This window comes from Scomber japonicus, chromosome 10 (genome assembly GCF_027409825.1).
Source record: "Scomber japonicus isolate fScoJap1 chromosome 10, fScoJap1.pri, whole genome shotgun sequence".
NCBI classification, from domain to species: domain Eukaryota; kingdom Metazoa; phylum Chordata; class Actinopteri; order Scombriformes; family Scombridae; genus Scomber; species Scomber japonicus.
The window spans coordinates 21,267,540-21,289,383 of NC_070587.1; the positions used below are offsets into that span (position 1 = coordinate 21,267,540).

At 39.9% G+C, this 21,844-nt stretch overlaps 1 protein-coding gene across 1 annotated transcript in view; it reads left to right on the forward strand.

Annotated features, from left to right (window-relative positions):
• Positions 1 to 21,844, forward strand: part of me1 (malic enzyme 1, NADP(+)-dependent, cytosolic) — an 84,132-nt gene that overhangs the window by 50,789 nt on the left and 11,499 nt on the right. Inside the window, exons 4-6 of the mRNA XM_053326533.1 lie at positions 9,572 to 9,647; positions 11,438 to 11,599; positions 18,966 to 19,069. Of these exons, the coding sequence (XP_053182508.1) occupies positions 9,572 to 9,647; positions 11,438 to 11,599; positions 18,966 to 19,069 (342 nt within the window). The remainder of the gene's footprint in view (positions 1 to 9,571; positions 9,648 to 11,437; positions 11,600 to 18,965; positions 19,070 to 21,844) is intronic.

Sequence of the window (21,844 nt, forward strand, 5' to 3'; positions counted from 1 at the left end):
GTTTTAATTCCTGGCGAGTGGTGCATGAGGGTGTGACCAACACATTTTTCCTGATCGTCAGCACTGGTGTACTATGGGTTCAGCCAGGCAAAAGCGTGAAAAGAGACTGAAGACATTATTAGTGGAAAGAATACAGAATGAGCAGGTGGAGTTGGTGTGAGCTTTAGTAATGACCGAACACAAGCTTCTCATCACCTTTAAATGCAACAATAGAGAGAAGGAAGAGTTCACATCTGTGAACCACCACAAGTTCCAAAATACATTCAGGAAATCCAGACAGGAAGACCCAGTGAAGACTTTCATACTGAGCTGAAATGAAACAGCATTTTGCTGTCATTTATGGTCGCACTACATCTTTGCCTCTCCTCTGCTCTGTTGTGTTTTAGGGCTCTGTGTGTGTGTGTGTACTGCACACACAGCAAAGGAGAGGAGATTGAGCCGATGACAATTACACTTGTTATGTAACTGTTCAATCAAAGCTTGGCAAATAAAAAGACAATAAGAGTAATTTATTAATGTTATAATCCCAGAAGACACCCCTGCAATTACCGCTTATCTCCATATGATGCCGACAAAGAAAACGAAACGTAGAATACCAGTTTAAGAATATACAATGTGCAAAATCGTTTTTGGAAATGATCTAGTTAGTGTTTTAAAAAAATTTCAAAAAAAAAAATCCATCACCTTAATCAAATATTGATATGATAAAAAAGATGCCAGCTGTGCATAAAGTGAACAGGATTTTGTTTAAACTATTTGTTCACTGCACTGTAGCACAGCACTGGACCATCCATGCTCAGAACAGACCACTGTAAATATTATTAGACTTGACTGCAGGTTGTTACCTTTACATTACATCAGATTATTACATTGTTGAAGTTGGAATCTGTGAGTAACAGCTTTCCAGTCTGATGTTTAGAGAAGACAGAACATTAATTACCGTTGATCCTGACTGATCCTATCACCATGTGGGAAGATTTAAATAGTTATTGAAGTTTCCTCTGCTGTGATATTAATATCTAAAATGATGCACAGCTCCTCTCGCAAATCAAAGAGTGTAGATGAATCACATATATCATATCCGCTGCTGTGTAATGACTACAGCTGTTTAGTAAACATGGAAAAGATTTGACACTCTACAAGTTGTTGTGGAAAACACACTCATCCAACAGACTGTGTTTCTGAACCCCGGGTCACTGGATTACTATCATATGGATGATATTATTGGTAAGAATCTTCCAGAAAATAGTGTTTTGATTTTCAAGTCCAATCTGAAGTAAATGAAAAAACATGCAGAAAATTAAAAGGCGCAAAACTTACCATAAATGGAATGTGTTTTGCTGTTTTGGAGATGGCTGTGTCCATGCACCTCTGCCAAAAGAAGCCAGAAGAATTGCTCTGCGTGTGTGATAAGAGATGGTCTGAGTAGGTTTTATCGCAAAATCAATATCATGCCAAAATGAGCACCGCCTAATCTGCAAAAACATAGCCTCAGATGCGCCTCATCCTTCCACAGGCACAGAAAGCAAAAAAAAAAAAAAGGCGCCAGAGAGGAAATATGCATAAAGACTGTTTGGCTCAGCATTGGCCTGGCATCTGCAGGTTAATAGGGCTTGATGTTGTGTGCATCATATGTTGGGTAAGTGACAAGTTAACCTCCTAAAAAAACATGTTTCATTTTTTTTGTACTTTCTTGATAGTGGAAAAATACCATATCAATATAAAAGCATTGGAAGACCAAAGACTGTAAAAGATAATGGATGTACTAGGCTGTAGACATGTTTATTTCTGCTGTAAAGTCAGGCATTTTAACATGGTGGTCTATGGGGATTGAATCAATTTTGGAGCCAGCCTCAAGTGGCCATTTGATGAACTGCTGTTTTTGGCACTAGAGCGCTGACTTCACTTTTCAGACCTGGAAGTTGCTACTTGGGGAAGACGTGACTTTAATGCAACCCATTGTCGGGATAGTCATATATCTATGATTATTATTATTGTTGCTGTGCTTCTCCGTGTCTGCCTCCCCCACCATTCTCTCCCAACCGATTAGAAATGGCAGATGGCCGCCCACCTAGAGCCTGGCTCAGCTTGATGTTTCTTCCCGTTAAAGGGGAGTTTTTCCTCGCCGCTGTCGCCAAGTGCTTGCTCATGGGGGGAAAGTTGGGTCTCTGTAAATTAAACAGTACAGTCTAGACCTGCTCCATTTGAAAAGTGCCCTGAGATAACTTCTGTTTTGATTTGGCGCTACATAAATAAAATTCAATTGAATTTCAAATTGAATTGGAACTTTGGCTTTGCTTCTAAACAATTAAATTTGCTCTCTGTGACATTTCTGAAGTGTTTCCAAAATATCAGGCATTGGTAGGCCCATATCAAGTGAAAAAGTTCAAGTTACTTATAGCAACAAAACAGAAATTGTCTATGAACATAGCTGACATTTACCTCCTCCCTCTGGGCAGACTCACACTGCAAAATGTTGGCTCCGTTCAGCTCCAATCAGGCCCTTCCAAATTTAGAAAATCTAGGAGAAAATGCCCTGGCATAATTTTTCTCAGGGGACACACACTAACAATAAAAACTTGTCTGTTGTGGCAGATTTGAGTCTTAATTAGTTGGAGAAATCTCACAGAGCGTGACAGTGACCTCCAACACTATTTTCACAGTCTTTTCTCAGTGATTTGTGTCCATTGTGTCAGTTGAACCTTATGTGGCTTGCTAAATGAGGGTGTCCGGCACAGTGAAGATTAAGTTTATGTGATGAGGGGTGAAGAATTGGTGATTGGTGGTGTTTTGTGTGGACACGGGTCAACGGTTGGAAGCTGCCTTCCTCATGGGGCTCAAACTGTGTTTTGGGGTCACGGTGTGGAAAGCAGCCTTTCCTCCTGCCGGCCCCCGCAGCCTTTCCACAGTCTCTGGGGTGTGTTTTGTGTTGGGCTGCAGGTCAGCGGTGGTGCTGAATCAGGCCACCAGGTTGTTTTCTTTACCCTCTCTGTTCTTGCCACACTCTCATACAGGAGGAGCCAGACATGGCTGCTCAACGCTTTGTGGTCGTCCTCTCATCTAGAAAACGAGGCGACTGCTGGTCAATGTTGTTATTTCATGAGCAGCAGTCTGACACACACACACACACACACACATACACACACACACACGCATTTCACCTATTGAAAGCATCAATATATGGGGAAATATCTGGTAGTACAATGATTCCTAACATGGGAAACTTCTAAAGTTGCTCAACTAATTTGAAAAAAATTATATCCACATATTGACTTAGCAGTTACACCTTGCTTGAATCTTTTCTCAAAAATTGTTATACAGTTTGTAATATTTTATGTACACTAAGCGATGGAATTGAATGAATTGGGGAAAAATTGCAAGCAAAGGAAAATACTGTGATTTTTAAAAACTATCAATAAACAGTCATATGTAATCACTTCTTTTAATAAAAAAACATACTGCATATCAGATGAATAACTATACTTTAGTACTAATATTTTATTTATATTCCAAATATTATAAACATCAGCTCAAAGTTACATGACAAAGAAAATGCTGTATGTAAGTTACACGTATTAACCTTTTATTAAGTAAACTAAGTTAACTAAAATATACATTTACAAAGTGCCAAATTTTTATGTTTGAGGTCGATTATATTTGTTGTCTGAACAACTTATCAACATATGTTCTTCTTACTAACTGAATGGAAATCTCAGTTTGGAACATTTGGGAATAGTTTTGCACGGTCTATGGTTGTAATTTTTATTGGCAGGTGAGATTTGTCCATTTTCCATCTGAACGCATCTGAACGTGCCTGAATGCGATGACTAACACGAAAAGCAACGATTGGTCCAGATCTGAAGCCATTTCATGCATAAAAGTTACGATAATTTAGGAAAGTTGGAAGTATATTGGATTTGCATTGATTATTGTCATCACAAAATTGCAATTTCCTTGAGGGACTGATAATATGTTGAGAGAAGATTCATAAAAACAGAAACAAACAGAAAAAAAGACTCAAAATAGTTAACTAAAGTCATGGTTATATGGTTAAAACAGATAACTGTGTGATAAAATGAATGGATAAATGATTGAAATAATAAGCTAAAGGTAAGATAAATGGTAATGGCATTGTAGATATAAGAGGTTGCTGCTGTAGAACATGATGAAATGTCAGTATTTCCATTGACAGCAGACTATAGACCAGAAGTTATGCAGTGCATGTTGAGGTTTAGCTTTTTTGTAATCTGACAAACCTAAAAGTCTCATGAGGCAGATTTTTCCTTTAACCCTTACCTCAAATACCTAACCCTCAACTATCTGTAACCCCTTGAAGAAATGTAGACAGACCAAAATGACTTCATATCTCCACAATGTTCTCACAGAAAATATGTAAAGCACCCCCCCCCCCCCCCCCCCCCCATATTTAATTTCTCTTTTTTTTCCCCCTGTCTCACACACAGGGTAGTGCTATCTTCGTGGATCGTGGACTAAAAGCTTTCATATAATACACATACCACTGACAGCTGCTATATACTGTCAACGAACCATGCAGATATTTCTTAGCTATGTCATAATTCTCCTGAAACTATCATTTCACCATTATCTTACAGACAGTGATGACTGATTTAAAACAGCATGACTCCTGACATCATGATTTACCTTACATTAGCTCTTAGCTTTTCTGGGTACTCTACACATGTGGTAATTTATGTGAGGAGTTGGTTTATGTGTGTATTTTTTGGCTTTAAAACACCCGCAGCTCTACTTCATTGTACTTGACAGGGTCAAAGGTCATGAAGTCGACAGATCCACCGAATGCCCACAGTGGCAGAAAATGAGGATTGGTAGGAGGAGAGGGAGAAACAGCAAGCTCAACCTGAAATGTTTTTGGTAACATTGAAGTTGAGCAAGATTAGGAATTAGCGCCAGCCTGCCTGTCTGCTTTGATCCATCTCATGAAGTTGTTTTGCAGCGGAGATATTGTGGGGTCAGTCTTTCAATCCCATTGTCGCTTTTTTCTCCCAAAATCCTGTGTAATGCTGTTGCTGGCAGAGGCTCATGTCCTGCTGGCTCCAAATAAACACACACAGCAGGCCACACATTACGTTAAAAAAGTTAGGAACAGTTATTTTCTTTTACAGCACTAATGCATCTTTTTTTAGATTGAACAGAAAGCATGTATGATATTGAGGGGCAAACTGGGTTAACTAAGAGATTACTGAAGAATTTAGAAACCTAGTAGGCGCTCTGGACGTAGCCAAAACTAACAGGGGTGTATTGTGCTTCACCAATGGGTCCCTTTTTAAACATCATAGAGCCTGTTAATTCTACTGAGGCTTTACAAGTACTGTTGTGCTTTCATCCCATCCGAATCCAGCACCAAATCCATTATTGAATCGATTTATGTTTAACACGCTACTTTTAAAAGAAAGTGAAATGTAAAAGAACTAAAACTCAAAAGATTCAGTTGAAATCTGTTTGTTAAGTAGACTGATTGGCTTACATTATTATATATGAATTACAGTTATGAATATATGAATTACAACTGGGAGATTTTTGTCTCCTGAAACTGACATGACAAAGACTTATCACATGCAGCTTGCAACCTGACAACAGCAAGGTTTTTTACTGTGGTCTGTGCAATGAGTGTGACATCACTCTTGTTGCTATGGGAGATTTTACTTGTCATTCAGCCTTGTAGTTACATGAAAGAATGAAATACAGTCCTCAGGTCCTGGTGATCCATATATACACATCGACATGAATATACTATACACATACACATATATTAATATACATATAAACATATCAAATAAAGAACATCTATGATAATAAATGAAATAAAATAAGAACAGCTTAAAATAGAGGTCAAGTGAGCAGTGAAAAAAATCTTCACATACCCGAGGCATAACAGCAGCAATGCAATGTAGCTCAGTGTGTATGTGGTGTTATAACAAGACAGCCAAAGTTTAAGACTTGTTCAAACTGAAACCCCAGCATGGTACCTATATGTGATAAAATGGCTAAAAAGGAGTTCATAAGTTCATAAAAGTGTGTGAGCCCAGTCTAATTGATTAGAGATCAGAGAGGACACAGTGTTTACCTTTGGAAAGCAAACCTGCAGAACCCCAGGACCACTGGTCTGCCATGTGTGAACTCCTCCATCATCTAACTGGAGTCATGTGGACAAAACACTCACTGACTGGCCATCAACTGTGCTCACCTCAAACACACACATGCACACACACTTCAACCTAGACAGTTTTTTCCCCCCAAATGCTAAGTGTTTGTATTCAGGAGGAATATCACATCTTAATGTTTCATATTTTCTTTTCAAATTGTCTCTTTGCTCTCTTTGGATCATTGTTCGGTATTTCTTCTAGTGTTACGTGGCTGTCTGATGCATAAATGTTAGATGTCCACATAAGAATATTATAATATTTTTCTACTGTGGTTACTGGTGTTAAATGGAAACCTATGCAGACAGTGTACCCCACCTCATCCATGAATTATCAAAGCATTTTTATATGATGCTTTTATGTCTTTCACACTTTGAACAATGTTTCATACTATTTGCATTTGACATTTCCCCACTGTTTTCTTCATGTGGTATCAACCTGGGGTCAGTTTTTACTTTATGAACTGATTCTTGCAATAGTGATATTTTTACTGTCGCTGGCACTCATGCTGCCCTCATACTATAACCAGATGGGTTTGCTGGTAAGGAAAGACGCTGCAGCTGGACCCCATGCATACAGATTATCTATTATCCTTGGATTGTCCTGAAGCAAAGGACATTGATGACAGGGAGTAAGAAAAGGAAAAATGTAGGGTGGTGATAGTAGGATGAATATTATTGAATATGAATGATGAATATTTGTGGCGCTTCAAGGCTCCCTGCTGAGGCCCTGGGCTTTGGATTCAACATTAAAATCCCAGATGTCATCAGTATTCAGTTCAAATAGTCAGTTTAAAGTAATGGGTAATAAATAAGTGAAATAATTAGTTAAAAGTTGGATAAATGGTTTTAGCAGTTTAGATATAACTTCTGACAAAGGAGGTTGCTGCTGTAGAAGAAGAAGAAATGTCAGTTTCTCTATTGACAGCAGTCTATACATTATAAGTTAATCAGTAAATGTTGTGGTTTTGTTTTTTTGTAATTTAACATACCTGAAAGTCTTAAGAGGCAGGTTTCCTTTAATCCTTCACTCAAATCCTAACCTTCAACTACCTGTACCCCCTTGAAGAAGTGTAAACAGACCAAAATGACTTCATATCTCAACGATGTAAAAGAAATTAATCACATCCTATTTATCATGAGCTTACTTACTCCAAATAGCTGAGGTCCTAGTCCAAAGCTACTAAGCTGATTGCATTACATTACTGATATGATATGAATTATAGTTTTGAATTTATGAAATACAACTGGAAGTTTCTAACTCCTGAAAGACTTATCACTCTTTGGGATGTGTTGGAGCTACACTATCACTATTTGGTTGAATCTTTGGCAAAGATCAGACATCAGCCTGCAGATAAAACACTAACCTGACTTCAGCAAAGTTTTTTTTTGTAGCCTGTCATCCACTCACAGAATCAGCATTTATTAACAAGTTTTCACATTTACACACTCCATTGTCAACAGGATTTGCAAAATGCTCACATTGCAGAGCCCTGCTGACAATGGTGCATCTCAAGCAGCTCGTATTTGTGTGAACAGATGAGATGTTTGCAGATGTGTGTCGTTATACTGCCAAAAAAGTTAAAAGGTGTTTTAAAATGACAGATGCCAGATGTCTTTGGCTTAGCCAGCTCTATGCAATCTGCAGAGCAGGCAGAAATGTGTCACTTTTAATAGCTTCACAACAGTCATTGTTTTTGATGAGTCATTCCATTTCTGTCTCTTCTTTCTATCCCCTCCTACACATTCTTTCTCTTCTTTGGAATATTCAAATCCATTCTTAAAGTCTTTTAAAAGTCTTCTAAAAGTATGTGTCTTGTTGCGTTGATGTGTTTTGGACTATGCAGGCACTACTGTGATCATTGGTAGTAAGGTGTAATGAGTAAAATATAGAAATAGGAAAGTACAGAATAGCCAAAGTTAAGATTTGCGCTAACTGAAACCCCAACATGGTGCCTATAAATGATAAAATGGCTGAGTAAGACTTCATAAGTTCATAAAAGTGTGTGAGCCCAGTCTAATTGATTAGAGATCAGACAGGATACAGTGTTTACCTTTGGAAAGCAAACATGCAGAGCCCCGGGACCACTGGTCTGCCATGTGTGAACTCCTCCGTCATCTAACTGGAGTCATGTGGACAAAACACTCACCGACTGCCCATCAACTGTGCTCTCACACAGTCACACACATTCATGCATGTGCACACGCCTCAACCAAAATAGTCTGTATTTCCCACATGCTGAGTGTATTTGTGAGAAATATCTCATATCTCTTCTAAACCTAAAGACTGTAGAGCTTAATGTTTCATATTTTCAAAATGTCTCTTTGCTCTCTTTGGATCATTGTTCAGTATTTCTTCTAGTGTTATGTGGCTGTCTGATGTATAAATGTTAGATGTCCACATGTGAATTTTATACTTTTTTCTACTGTGGTTACTGGTGTTAAATGGAAACCTATGCAGACAGTGTACCCCACCTCATCCATGAATTATCAAAGCATTTTTATATGATGCTTTTATGTCCTTATCTTCAGCACACTTTGTCTTCCTCACACTTCGAACCATGTTTCATACTGTTTGCATTTGACGTTTCTTCCTCTGGTATCAACCTGGGGTCAGTTTTTACTTTATGAACTGATTCTTGCAAGTAGAGATATTTTTACTGTCGCTGGCACTCGTGCTGCCCTCATACTATAACCAGATGGGTTTGCTGGTAAGGAAAGACGCTGCAGCTGGACCCCACGCATAGAGATGATCTTTTTATCCTTGGATTGTCCTGAAGCAAAGGACATTGATGACAGGGGGTAAGAAAAGGATAAATGTAAGGGGGTGATAGTAAGATCAATGAATAGTTGTGGAGCTTCTAGGGTCCTAAGCAAACTCTTTGCTGGGGCCCTGGGCTCTGAGCTCAACATTAAAATCCCAGGTTCCATCAGTATTCAATCAAGTCCTGGTTAGTAGAAGGCAGACAAAGAAATGGCAGCTTAACTTCAAACAGCCTCTGAGATGGAGCTTAAAGGCTGTTTTCCCTTCAAATCCTAGATAAGCAGGTTTTTTTTAAAGTTAGTAGGTGTTCATAAGTTGAATTCTTGTGTTGCCATTGATTTTGCTAAGATTACTTAAGTGACATGTTGCTCTGTTGGATAGCTGTGATAATAGAGCATGACAGGAAACCTTTTAAATATGTAAAATGTGTTGTCTAAATGATTTGCTTTTATTTGAGAGTCAGTGCAGTGAGACAGGAAGCAAGGAGGGAGAGAGGGGTGTGACATGCAACAGGGGTCCTCCAGCCAGGATTCAAGCTGTGGACATTGCAGTTACATGCACCTTAACCATTGGGCCACCAGTATGCACCCTTACTAACTTTTTCTATTTGTCACTCTATGTTCCAGGGGACTGTTCATCTCTATTCATGACCGTGGCCACATCGCCTCTCTGCTCCAGAACTGGCCAGAAAAGGACATCAGGGTAAATCACTCAAACTGTTGAATAATAATATAACACTTAAATATAATTGAAAAGAGAAGCATTAGAATTACACAACACATCCAGAAACAACACATTACTATGATGTTAATGGAGTTCATAGAGGCAAAGTGTTTTCCAACAATATTTTTATATTTCCAGAGTGAGAGGTCAGTCCTAATCCCTCTCACAAAAAAAACACTGGAGCTCTCTAAATCCAGAGCATGGTCTCTCAGTTTGAGAGCATGATTAATTGATTTTACATTCAGATTTTGTGAAACGTATCTTGGTACTTAATAGCCCCTGCTGATGTCTGTAATTTGAGGCAGGTCAGTTCACACCTAGAGGTGGATGTGTCCAGCCCAGTTCTGCATACAGATGAATGCTACATAAAATCTGCTCTCACATCACAGGCTGTACTTAGCTAAATGCTAATGTCGGTATGCTATACAACAAGAATGCTAACATTTGCTAATTAGTGCTAAACACAAAATACAGCTGAGGCTAATGGTCATTATAGATATTTGGTCATATCGAAGTTATACGACAGATTTAAATTGCACCCCGATAATGGAGGTAATTGTTGATATTTCACTCCAACTGGCATTGCTGTTGCTAGAGCCATTTTGCTAGCTAGCTAAACAAGTAGCCTACTGAAGATAGTTATCTAAAATGACTAAGAATTCTGTTCAAACTATCAGTTCTTTACTAGTTACACAGTGAACTGAAGGTAGTTGAACACTTTATGATAAAAGCATAACCCTGGCTAGCTTTGTGAGTTTATATTCAGTGTTGATAAAAAGCACAAAAGCTCAGTCACCTTACAACAGACTGTCATTCACAATAATTAATGTACCAGTGATCTCATGGCGACATGTGAATGAGGTTGGAATTGGTTCTCATCACTCGTAAATTGACCTGATGTATTGGCCAATTTCCCAAAATCCTAAAATATTCCTTTAATCTTGCGTATAGAGCCACTACTGTATGTGCAGGGCATAATTAGGTCATATGCAGAATGACGAAACCAGCAGGCATTCCTGGCATGTCAAATATACCTGCAGCCTCAGCCACCTGTTCACAGCTGTCAACAGCAGGGCATTTACCTGAGCGCTGACATGCCGCCTCTCATTGTCAGGGTGGTCTTATCGTAAACTCACCTAATATGCCCTACTTTAAACATTTCAATAGAGAGAGGGCAAATGGGAGCCAAGGTAGTCATCCGATGATAAGTTTTGGCAACCGTTCTGTCACAAATTAACAGAGTCATAGTTTTTTAAAAAAGCTGCTAATTGGGTTAAATTATGGTCATTATGCATTTTAAACATTCTTGTGGGGAAACTAATGATACTCTGTAAACCTCCTTAGATTGTGGGAGGAACAAGGCTGTAAATCTATTGAGCCAGAGCTATTTGCGTCACCCTGATTGTGGAAAAACAAATTCAAATCAAACACTTCTGCTGGCGATATTAAGTGTTGCACAATTGATTTGTTTCATGCTGTTGGAGAGAGTGAAAATCCAGGAGTGTGTAGGAGGGCCTGGCTTACTCTGAGGGAAAAAACATGTTTCGGGGTATTAGGGTGGACTTGTTTCGGTAAAGTTTGGAGTTAATAAGTGCTGGACTGCTTTTTTATTTAGCTTATGTTTAAATTGATTTAATCTAATTATTAGAAATATAATATCCAAAGAATTGCTTCTGCTAATCATTATGACACAGATTTACAGTCAATTGCTGACTCAGGTTGTTGATGTTGTTCTGAACTTTATAGCTGACCCTTTTGTTGATTGACAGGCTGTGTGTGTGACGGATGGAGAGAGGATCTTGGGACTGGGAGACCTGGGCTGCTATGGCATGGGCATCCCAGTGGGCAAGCTGGCCCTCTACACAGCCTGCGGAGGTATGCCACCGCAGCAGTGCCTGCCTGTCATGCTGGATGTGGGCACAGACAATGAGGTAAGCACTGAGGGCTAAATAAGCATCAACTACTTGCAGAACTTTAAAGGATTAGTGCATCATTTTTCAAGTCTTAAAACAACCTGGGTACCTCAAAAATTGTGAACCGGTCCTTTAAACAACTTCTCTCCTCTAAAGCTCACTAACTAACACATTATACTTTTATTTGTTGATCATGTACACAAAGTGACTTAATTAAATTATGTACCTGGCCAAGAAATGGTCTGCTACATGATCCACCATAAAACTGCAATTTGTCATTTTTACACATGGGTTTTTATAGAATGTGTTAATCAGTGAGCCTTTATAGGTGCTGTTAGGCAGGTTTTATTATCTTTGGACAGAGCCAGGCTAGCTGTTTCCCCTCTATTTTCAGTCTTTATGCTAAGTTAAGCAAATTGGCTGCCGGCTGTAGCTTTATTTTTACTGTTCAGACATGAGAGAGCAGCAGTCTTCTCATTGTATATTTTCGGCATGAAAGTGTATTTTTCCAAACTGTAGAAACTTCAAGTTGGACTGTAGGACTTTTATTCTTAATAGAGTTTTTGTTAGTCTGGTAAGTAGCACATTGGATATTTTCTTGTATTATTTTGTGTTTGCTTTACTTTTTTCTTGCTTACCTTCCACAGCGAGATCAGAGGTGGAGTAATTACTATAGAGAAGCTGGAACTATGAAAATATCTTGCTCAGCACACTATGGATTACATACCTGTAGGGCAACTGGCTCATTATTAACCCAAGTAGTGATGGTCAAGTTTGCTTTGTCTTATATTCACCACTCAACTTTACTACCTCAGACCCTGAAACTCAAAATATTGCTCTTGCAAATTAACATGCCACGAGTACATGATATGCCAGCTGGGAACTGCTCTTTATCCAATATAGCCAGGTAGGCCTTGCCACAGAAATCAACGAATAAAAAAAGAAAACAAATCTCACACTTTACAACCAGGAAACACCCTTTACATGAGTGAGGTAAGCAGCTCCGTCGATGGATGCCAGCTGGGAAAGCACCTCTCCGCTCTGCCAGTATGTGAGAGCAGCAGCCAACAGAGCCGTAGTTACCTACCTATGGCTCCTTGTTCTCTGTGTTTCGGAAAGATGATCCAAACTGTGGGCAGGGCAGCACGTGTGTCTCCAGCCTTAAACAGACTAAGAATAGACTGTGCGCGCTTCTATATACAACCCTCTGTGTACTGTATCCATGTCTTGTCGGCCTCGGCCAAGGGCGTGGCAGCCCTCAGATGCCTGTGCGCCGGGCACAGCTAAGCTAAGCCTGTCAGAAGCTGTCCCTTATTTTCCAAGACGGTCTTCAGATGACTCAGACTCTGGAGTTCAGTTTCAATCCAAGGCATGTCCCAAGTGGATTAAGGATGAGGGATGTTTCTGTGGTTGGATGAGTTTTCCCTATCTAACTACTCCTCCATATTATTTCTGCACCTTACATTTCTGGCTTTCTTTTATTAGGTTTGTGCCCGTGGTGGCATCCTGGACGGCCTGAGGTCACTCTGACAGCACTTACCCATTACACACTTCATCAAAGTTCTCGGGGCTCATAGCAGAAATCTCCTGCAGTATAACTACAGAAACACTCTTCCCAGAAAGCCCATAAAAGACATTACATTAGCCCTCCTCTTCATGGAACTGGATTTAGAGAGCAAAATCATCTCTCACTCCGCCAAGTCCTCCACCTCAGCTTTTTATCTTTAAAGGCATACTTACTGCAGCACTACCTTTTGACCTCTTCCTGTACTGGCATCTCTAAGCATTTTAAGTTTCCATACTGAGTCTAATGCTCTGTTTGAATGAGTCTGGTCTAGGGTGATAATATCTGCAGAGAGGCAGATTGGATTCTTGGGTGGATGACAGCACTCTTAGACATTTATGGACATCACAATACAACTTTAACAATCTGCCTCAGAGTCTTTGATCCATACTTGTGCCTGTGTCCTCAATCTGCGTTATACCTGCTGCCAAAAGGAGGAGGAACTTTCAATATGTTGGAATTTTAAAGGAATAGTTAAGCATTTTGGGAAATATGCTTATCCACTGTCGTGTCGTGTTCTGTGTGTTCAGTGCAGAGCTGGCAGAAGGTGATTAAGCCTAGCTTTGCATCACGATTGGAAGCAGGCAGAAACAGCTAGTCTGGCTGTCTTCAGAAATACAATAACCAACACATCTAAAGTTCAATTGTTAACATGTTGTATAAATGTAAATTACAATTTGTGGTTTTAGATGTGATTCATTATACTGTAGCTGGAAATGCTGCACAGGCGTGTATGTGTGGTGGGATTACGAGGGGTGGTTGAGGGGATTTCCCCCTTTGTGGTCTATATATCCATTCCTCTGCTGACTTATTATTATCCCCAGTGGGGACCAAAGCACTGCAAATTGAGAAATAACAATAAAATCAGAAATGCACTGTCAGCACTCGCCCTTGTGTGCCAATAGAGATGACATGGCTTCTAGGCTACATGTTGCAGTAAATGGGCAAGGGTTTGCCTCCTTTCCTTTGCTCAGACATTTGCAGAGACATTGGTAAAAAAGGGGAGACACGCTGCAGATGACCCCTTAACAGGAATGCATAAACAGAAATCAGAAGCCCATCATCAAAGCTGACTGATGTCTTAATGTACTGTAGCCCATTTATTTTTATGAAAGCATGTTGTCATTATTTTCTACTCAGTATTGAAGTTTGCTGCATGCTACGTGTAGAGCAGCACGCAGCAGTGACTTGCAAGAATGACATTAAAAGTAATCTCATGTCTTGCTGTTGAGGGATTTAATTGTGGCTGTTATATTAGCATTTACCTTTTATTTTGTTGTTTATGATCACATCTCTTTTGTGTCCAGATGAGGAAAGATGAGGCTTGAGCTCTCACATCACATCTCTGACAGTGATGCACTACTTGTTGAATTAAACTTTAAAACTAGAAAAGTACACTCAGTATAGTGCAGACCTCTGCAAGGCCTATACAGTCAAGATGCTAGTGAAGCTAACAAAAACAAGAATTTATTCATTTCATTTCATTTCATTGGTCATGGAATTAATCAGCAGATGCTCCACGTCAAGATGAGACCAAACCTTTCTGTGGATGTAAGTGTTTGAGCCACGACAAAGGCTAGAATATGGCCTGCGGCATGCTAGGAAAGCCCCTTTTTCAGCCAAGCCAATTGCCGGAAATGCCTTTTGCTGTTTCGTAATGCATATCGTAAAATGGCGAGGACAGCTGAAAAGATAAAAGACTTATTTTAAATTAATTATACATGCACAGGGGCAAACTTTCCTGCAAGCACACACACTTGCATGTGTGCTATTGCTGCTTTTGCTACTTTAAAAGGAAGTAGCTCTATAAGAGATTTTACAGTAGTCCTGCCTGGCTGTTGCTGACTTTTTCCATTTTTCTATTATTCTAAAGAGATGACAGGCTAAATGAGATGTAATGGGATAAATGGACCGGCTGTGTGTGTATGTGTCTTAAGCCATGCGGAGTGACTGGCTTCATATGGGAGGTAGACTAGAAGCTGCTCATTGGTATCCCGCCTCATTCTGCAGCCCCGACTGTGAAGGCATGATAGGAGCAGATGGGAGTGGGATTCTATTAGGAGGTAGTAGTACTTCAAGATAATTATTAAAATGACTGCTATTATGGGATTATATTTGTCCTTGAGTGGATATGGGGGTAGATAGAAAGGCGGGCAGGCAGATATCCAAACAGTAAAGGAGGCAGACCCCACAACCGAGATTAGATTAGCGATCATTACTAGGTAATAGTGGTTATTTAGGTACCTGCATCATTCATATAAGATAGTGTATTTAATCAAATTATGGTCTGTAAGGAGCTGTAGTCTGTTTTTTGTATCTGAAATATGAAAAACTGTCAGGAATATGCAGTTTTTATTGTAAATTGTATAGTTTTGGGAAATGTACTGTTTATTTTCATGGTATACCACTCTCATGTCTGTGCAGTGAGTATGTAGCTGGAGCTAGCAGTCAGTCAGCTTACATCTAAATCTCTCTAATTAACACATTATATTTTATTTGTTTCATCCCCTACAAAAGTCATAAGTAAGAAGTGTTGAAACAACAGTTGGTGGTTTTATGGGCGCTCATGTGCCTGTTTCCATCATTATATTTATTGCACAGACATGGGACTGGTATCAATCTTCTCATGTAAATCTCTGCAAGAAAGGAAACAGTCTTCAAAATGTCAAAGTATTCCATTAATCTAGGAGTCTGAACGCCTGTGAAATGTCTGCCTGGCTCGAGACGTTTAGGAAGCTAGCGACTGCGTAGGTGTTATTTTTTTCTGCGGAGGAATGCGTTAGCTGTGTAATCTCATGTGAGAACCAGCAATAAACTTTGACTACCTGGACAGCTGTTATCTCTTCTTCACATATAGCGCAGACAAAAGATATAGACGTATCCGTGGGGAGACACAGCATGGAGAAAAACATTCTTCTTCAAACAAGTTAGCAGGGTGTCCAGTTTTTACTGCATCATCCTGTTATCTCCCTGGACTGTATCTATCTTTGTGTCCCTGGGCCTGATGTCACCTGGACTAACCTCAACACACACACTTACTCATGCTGAAATAAGAGCCAGTGATGTCATCCTTGACAATATGCTGTTTGTGTGTGTGTGTGTGTGTGTGTGTGTATGTGCATGTGTGTGTGTGTGTGTGTGTTCAGGGTAGGCTTTCACAGATCCAGACTAGTCTTGATTTCTTGCCTCGTTCCACTGCTTCTTGAATTCAATTTTCAAAAAAGGTTGCAGTTATATATTCTTACCATCCAAAGTCTAGCACCACAAACTGTTTTTATATGACTTTCCTGAACTTTAACAGTCATTAGTTTGGGGAAAAAAAGATTCAACTGGAAGGTGAAAACGGAGCTTCGGTGTCTCCAGCAGCCATGAACTGTGAAGCCATACACGAGGACTAATCCCTTCTGAGAGAAAAGGGGCTGTACAACACAAAGGACAGCTTATCCAATCAACAGTAGATAATCTGGGACAGAACGACAACTCATGTCAACAGTTCAGCACAGTGTCAACGAGGTCAGCCCATTCGAATCTCTCTCATGAACGACCAAGTCGCTTACCGCGCAGCTCCAAAGGCAGTATAGTCCCACAGTTTCCGAAAGAAGAGCAGCAGGCGACCAAACTCCACTCACAGTACTGAGTGACTTCTCATGACTCTAATAGAGGTTTTGATCTTTCTCTTTCTTGCATGTTGTTGCATCATTTTATGAAAGTCCCACTGAGCCTTCTCTCTCTGATATCAGTCCCCTTTCTTGTGGGATCAAATTAAACAGTTTTGCTTGTTTTTGTTAGAGTTTAATTTAGCCACCTCCTGCCTATTACTGTCTACTGAAGGTCTGCCAGGAAATGAGACTTGAGCTTCAAATAAATATCGCTTGAAATAAACATTTTGAGCCGTTCTTGGACATGGCAGCTCTTGACCCTGGCACGGAAAGGTGGCTGCTGCCTTCCCCAAGCCGCGCTCATCTCGGTGTCACCCTGTAATTATCCATCATCAACATCAGTGGGAAGTAAAAAGGTCGCCTGTCTCAGCGAGGCATGACAACAGCTCTCCACCCTTCTACCGAAATTCCTCAGAAGCCAAAGTTTGCAGAGATTATGAGTCAATCTACTAAAATCTATGTAGGAATCAGCTGCTTTGTTGTATGGTTGAGGTTATGTCAGGCAGGTGCACCATGTCAAACATTTGATGAAATATGTACAGGCAGTTTAAAGCAAAATCTGCAAGCAGTTAATCAATGCTTAGGGGGCGTTAACTTCCATCTGATTCATCATCTTTCTTCATCTCTGCCACACACACACACACACACACACACACACACACACTTTCCCATGGACCTCTGCTCTTAATTTTCTCACTTCCCTGTTGCATCCTTCTCGTTCTTCAAGATACTGCGGTGCACAGGTCAAAGGTCACTGCAGCTCCTCCTTCATTCCCTTCAAGCTGAGTGTTAGTTCGCCCTTTGAAGGACTGCTTTGTTGATGTAAATGTAAAAAACAGTCTTGTTTCTCACAGTCTCTAGTCACATATTTACATTCCTCATTTTCATTCACCCACCTGTAGGAACTCCATGAACTTTCTTTGTATTTTGGCCGATGGAGTGTCAGAAATGATCGAGAATTGAGACGTTTTTTTGAATAAAGAAAATGTCTTGTTTTCTTGGAATGTGTGTGCTTTGAAATTATACTTAGTAGTGATTGTTCATTACTATCAGAGACGTGGTAATCCAGACATCCGGTGTAATGGTGAATTCCCCTTTAAAGCATGTGAAAGTGATTGACATAACAGCTAAAAAGACAACATTTGCAGCAGTGCAATAATTTCGTCTCTACAGATTGTGTATGAACTGACAGGGGCAGTCCGATCACACATGGGGTTCACATTATAACCAAGGTCTAAGGTCTGCAGAGACACAGGTGTGTGTGTGTGCCAACTCACATACTGTATATATCTCTCCTCTCTCTTTAATTTTCACATCCAGCAAATGTCAAGACTGGACACAAAGCACAGACACAGACATAGAGTTCTTGTGTCTCTCCTGGTACAGAAGGGTTTCTTTTCTAAATGAGCATGCAGGAGATTTACAAGTACACACCTTTTTTTAAAATAAATTGATTGATCATTGATGTATCTGACTTTAGAATATAGCTTTTCCCATTAAATAATCTGATGTAGTCGGCCTGTAAACTGAATGGGATGGGAGAGGGCAGGTCTAAATGAATCTTAAGGATAGAGTGACTGAACTTTGACCTTTCTCCCAGAATGAGGCTAGCAACGTTGTTTCAGAATATAGACCTAAAAAACTAAACCTGTTTCAAATGTTTTTGTAACCCAGCTGCTAAAGAATCCTTGAGTAAGGAAAAATAAGGTCCTACAGTCCTATTCAATGCTCCTGTAAGGGTCATACTTAAATGTGTTAGAATGAACATGAGAGTAAATGTGTCACATTGGAAATCACAGCTTGCATTTAGCAAATTTAGTGAAAAGGGCTCTGGTGCTTTACCATGCAGGAAGGATTTTACAAAGAGGTGCTTTATTGGAAGTAAGAGACAGTGGTTTTGGATCTCTAGCAGTCCCACAACTTTACGGAAGTGTAATAAACGTCTTTATATATAAGTCTTTATTTTGTTCTTGTTCACTTGAGGTTCCATAAAATGCTTTACAATGCAGTTGACATGCAAGAGAGAAACTATGCAAAAGAAGCACAGTTTGGTAAATTTACTGTTTGCAGTCCACTTGCATTACATTACAGACTTTCTTCTTGTAGAAACATGGAGTCTCACATCTGTTGATCTTCTCTCTACCCCTGTGTGCTTTTCCAGGCGCTGCTGAAGGATCCTCTCTACATTGGACTGAGGCACAAGAGAATGAGAGGCCAGGCCTACGACGACCTGCTGGATGAATTCATGAAGGCTGTGTCAGACAGGTATAATCATATCGGCTTCCAATTCATCATTTGCCCGCTTCCTTTAGGCGGTCTGTTATTGCAATTTCAGTGCACGCAGCACACGGAGCTCTTAAAAGAAACATGTTAAGCAGTTTAGCATTGTTGTGAATGCGGTATGATGCAAATCTTGTGGACTTCAGGGGTCTGGAAATTAAGTCATCGATGATTCAGTTTTATCTTCATTTGAAGCAGGGTAAGTCAAAACTCTGCTTCCCAGCTGAAATAGTTTCATGGCAACAACAGCTCATTGAAAAGTGATCAGTGTCTTGGTAACCATCAGAGCTATTGATTTCACTGGCTTGAAACTCTCACGGCAGATGTTTGAGGATCGTTAACCAGCTATGCAGAAGACTGAACTGTCAAGAGCTCTATGAGTTTGACACTTGGCTAAATTCACCTATTCTGAATTTGTCAACGATAGTCTAACAATGATCTGGCTTGTTTATTGGCTCACAGACGTTAACATTCTTCAGGGATGAGAGTATTTGCTTCTCTATTTGTTGCAAACAGGATATTTAGGGATGCTCTATCAAGCTTTGAGAATAGGACTGTGTAAATTGAGACACTCAGAGGAATAGCTGGGGAGTCGTTGTTTGTGGAAGAATCTGTTTCCAGTGACTCCAGTGGTCCCAGTCCCCAAGACCAGAGGATGCATAATTCAGACTTGTGATGTCATGTTGACATGCTAAACACTGAATCACAGTGAGAGGTTAGCTTCTCTCTCCACATTTCCTCCCCTCTCTCCTATCCTAACCTGGCCTATACTTTCCACAACAAGGTATTCAAGTGTGTAATATTCTATATTGTCTCTCATTTAGTTTGTATACACTGATTATCGTTTCCCTGTCTGGGATGAAATTAGATGAGTCATTTACTGACTGTCCTGTCCCTGAGGGCTAGTATCTTATGTGTTTATTACAATCCTGACCCTGACAAAACTTGTTCATACCTTTGACTTTCTCGCGTGCCGACATGTCTTTGTGTCCTTCTGTGCCATGGAACCTTCACAGCCACACACATGGGCCTGGTTAAGCCTCAGCCTAACCCGGAAAGACCGGAGTCCAGAGGGAGAGGCCTGGGTCTGGGCCCCCTCCAGCTGGCAATAAGGATGCCTTGACTCTAATAACCGGGTGGCTTCTCAACTACAGGGAACAGCGATGCTTTTTCCCCAAAGGAGCCAGATTGGCGGAAAATGAATAATTATGGGCTCAGAGATTGAATGAATGATTACAGCTCTACAGTCTTTTAAGTAATATTCGCGTTTGGTTTTCTAAGAAACTAAACATGAACTCAAATACTCCAGATTGACTCATCATCAACGAGTAGAAGTCTGGAAGCCTTTTTTTTTAATCCATCATTTAAGAATAACCTTTTAGCTGAAGCAGAATGGTTAGTGATGCAACTGAGTGTTTGATTTCAGGCCAGGGCCCATTCTCCAGTAAGGAACAGTCAATAGGTGAAGTCTGCTGATTTTATCTTCAGACAGAAAAGAATTACCTCATAATCTTTAAAGCTCCACAAAACACCCAAGACACTTTTAAAAAGGATGAACCAAGGCTTAACATTTTGTCACATTTCATTACATTTAATTCCAAAGTGAAATTTAGTTGGATTTGTCTGCAAAGGTGATAATGTGTGACTGGAGGGATGTGCTGGAACTGAAATCTCCACACAAGCAATAATTTAGAGAGAAGAGGTGCTTCAAGTCACACAGCAATAACACATTAGCTTTTTTTTATTCTAAATGCTCCTCTGTCTCCAATATGGCTGACACAGATAGGAGCAGGCAGTTTTTAAATGCCTCAGTTACCTTTATGCTTTAACACATGTGTGCACTTTCCCAGTTTTTGTTGCAGAATTTTCCTAGCTGGTCTGGAATTTAAACCAATAACTTTCCAGTGACACTTGCCTAACTTTTCATCTCCAGCTGAATGTTCCCAAAAATATACATGTTAAAGGAATAGTTCCATATTTTGTGAAGAATGTGTATATGCCTTTCTTGCAGAGAGTTAGATGAGAAGACTATACCACCACTCATGAGCTGTTAAAATATGGGTAACAGCCAGTACCAGCCAGTTAGCGTAGCTTAGCACACAGACTGGAAGCAGAGAAAACAAATAGTCTTGCTCAGTCCAAATGTGACATCATTTGCTCTCCAGCTCCTCTACAGCTAATAAATTAACATGATATATCAATAAATGTGTGGTTTTACAGGGGGTAATTTGTTGTATATGTTGTTGTTTGTTGGATAAATTCTGGTCACAATGAGGTTGCCAATCAACCTGCGGGATCTTAGTACCTGTGGCTGCTTGCATCAGTCATCTCATCTAAATCTCACAAAGAAAGTATTTCCCAAAAATGTTGAACTATTCCTTTAAAACATAAGACTTTATTTTGTATTGTTCTTATTGTCAACAAATTTAATGAAAACCAACAGTGTGTTTGTCATCTCTCTACTTTCTGACTTCCCTACCCTGGCTGTGCCACTGAGCCCCAAGTGTATTTTCCTCTACCGAGTATATAATTGTGGAAAAAACGAGTCAGAAATACTGTACATATTTTCATTGTTAAAAAAAGATTGAGTAATAAAAGCTTGGGGCTGTGGGTTTCAGCAAACACTAAATAGTACACTACAGAGGATGTAGAGCATTTGTGGAGCTGCAGATTAATACACATTTGATGCTTTGCTGAGTATTTACAGCAATAAGATGGTGTAATGTGTGTGGCACTGGCTCAAAATAAACAGTGACCATG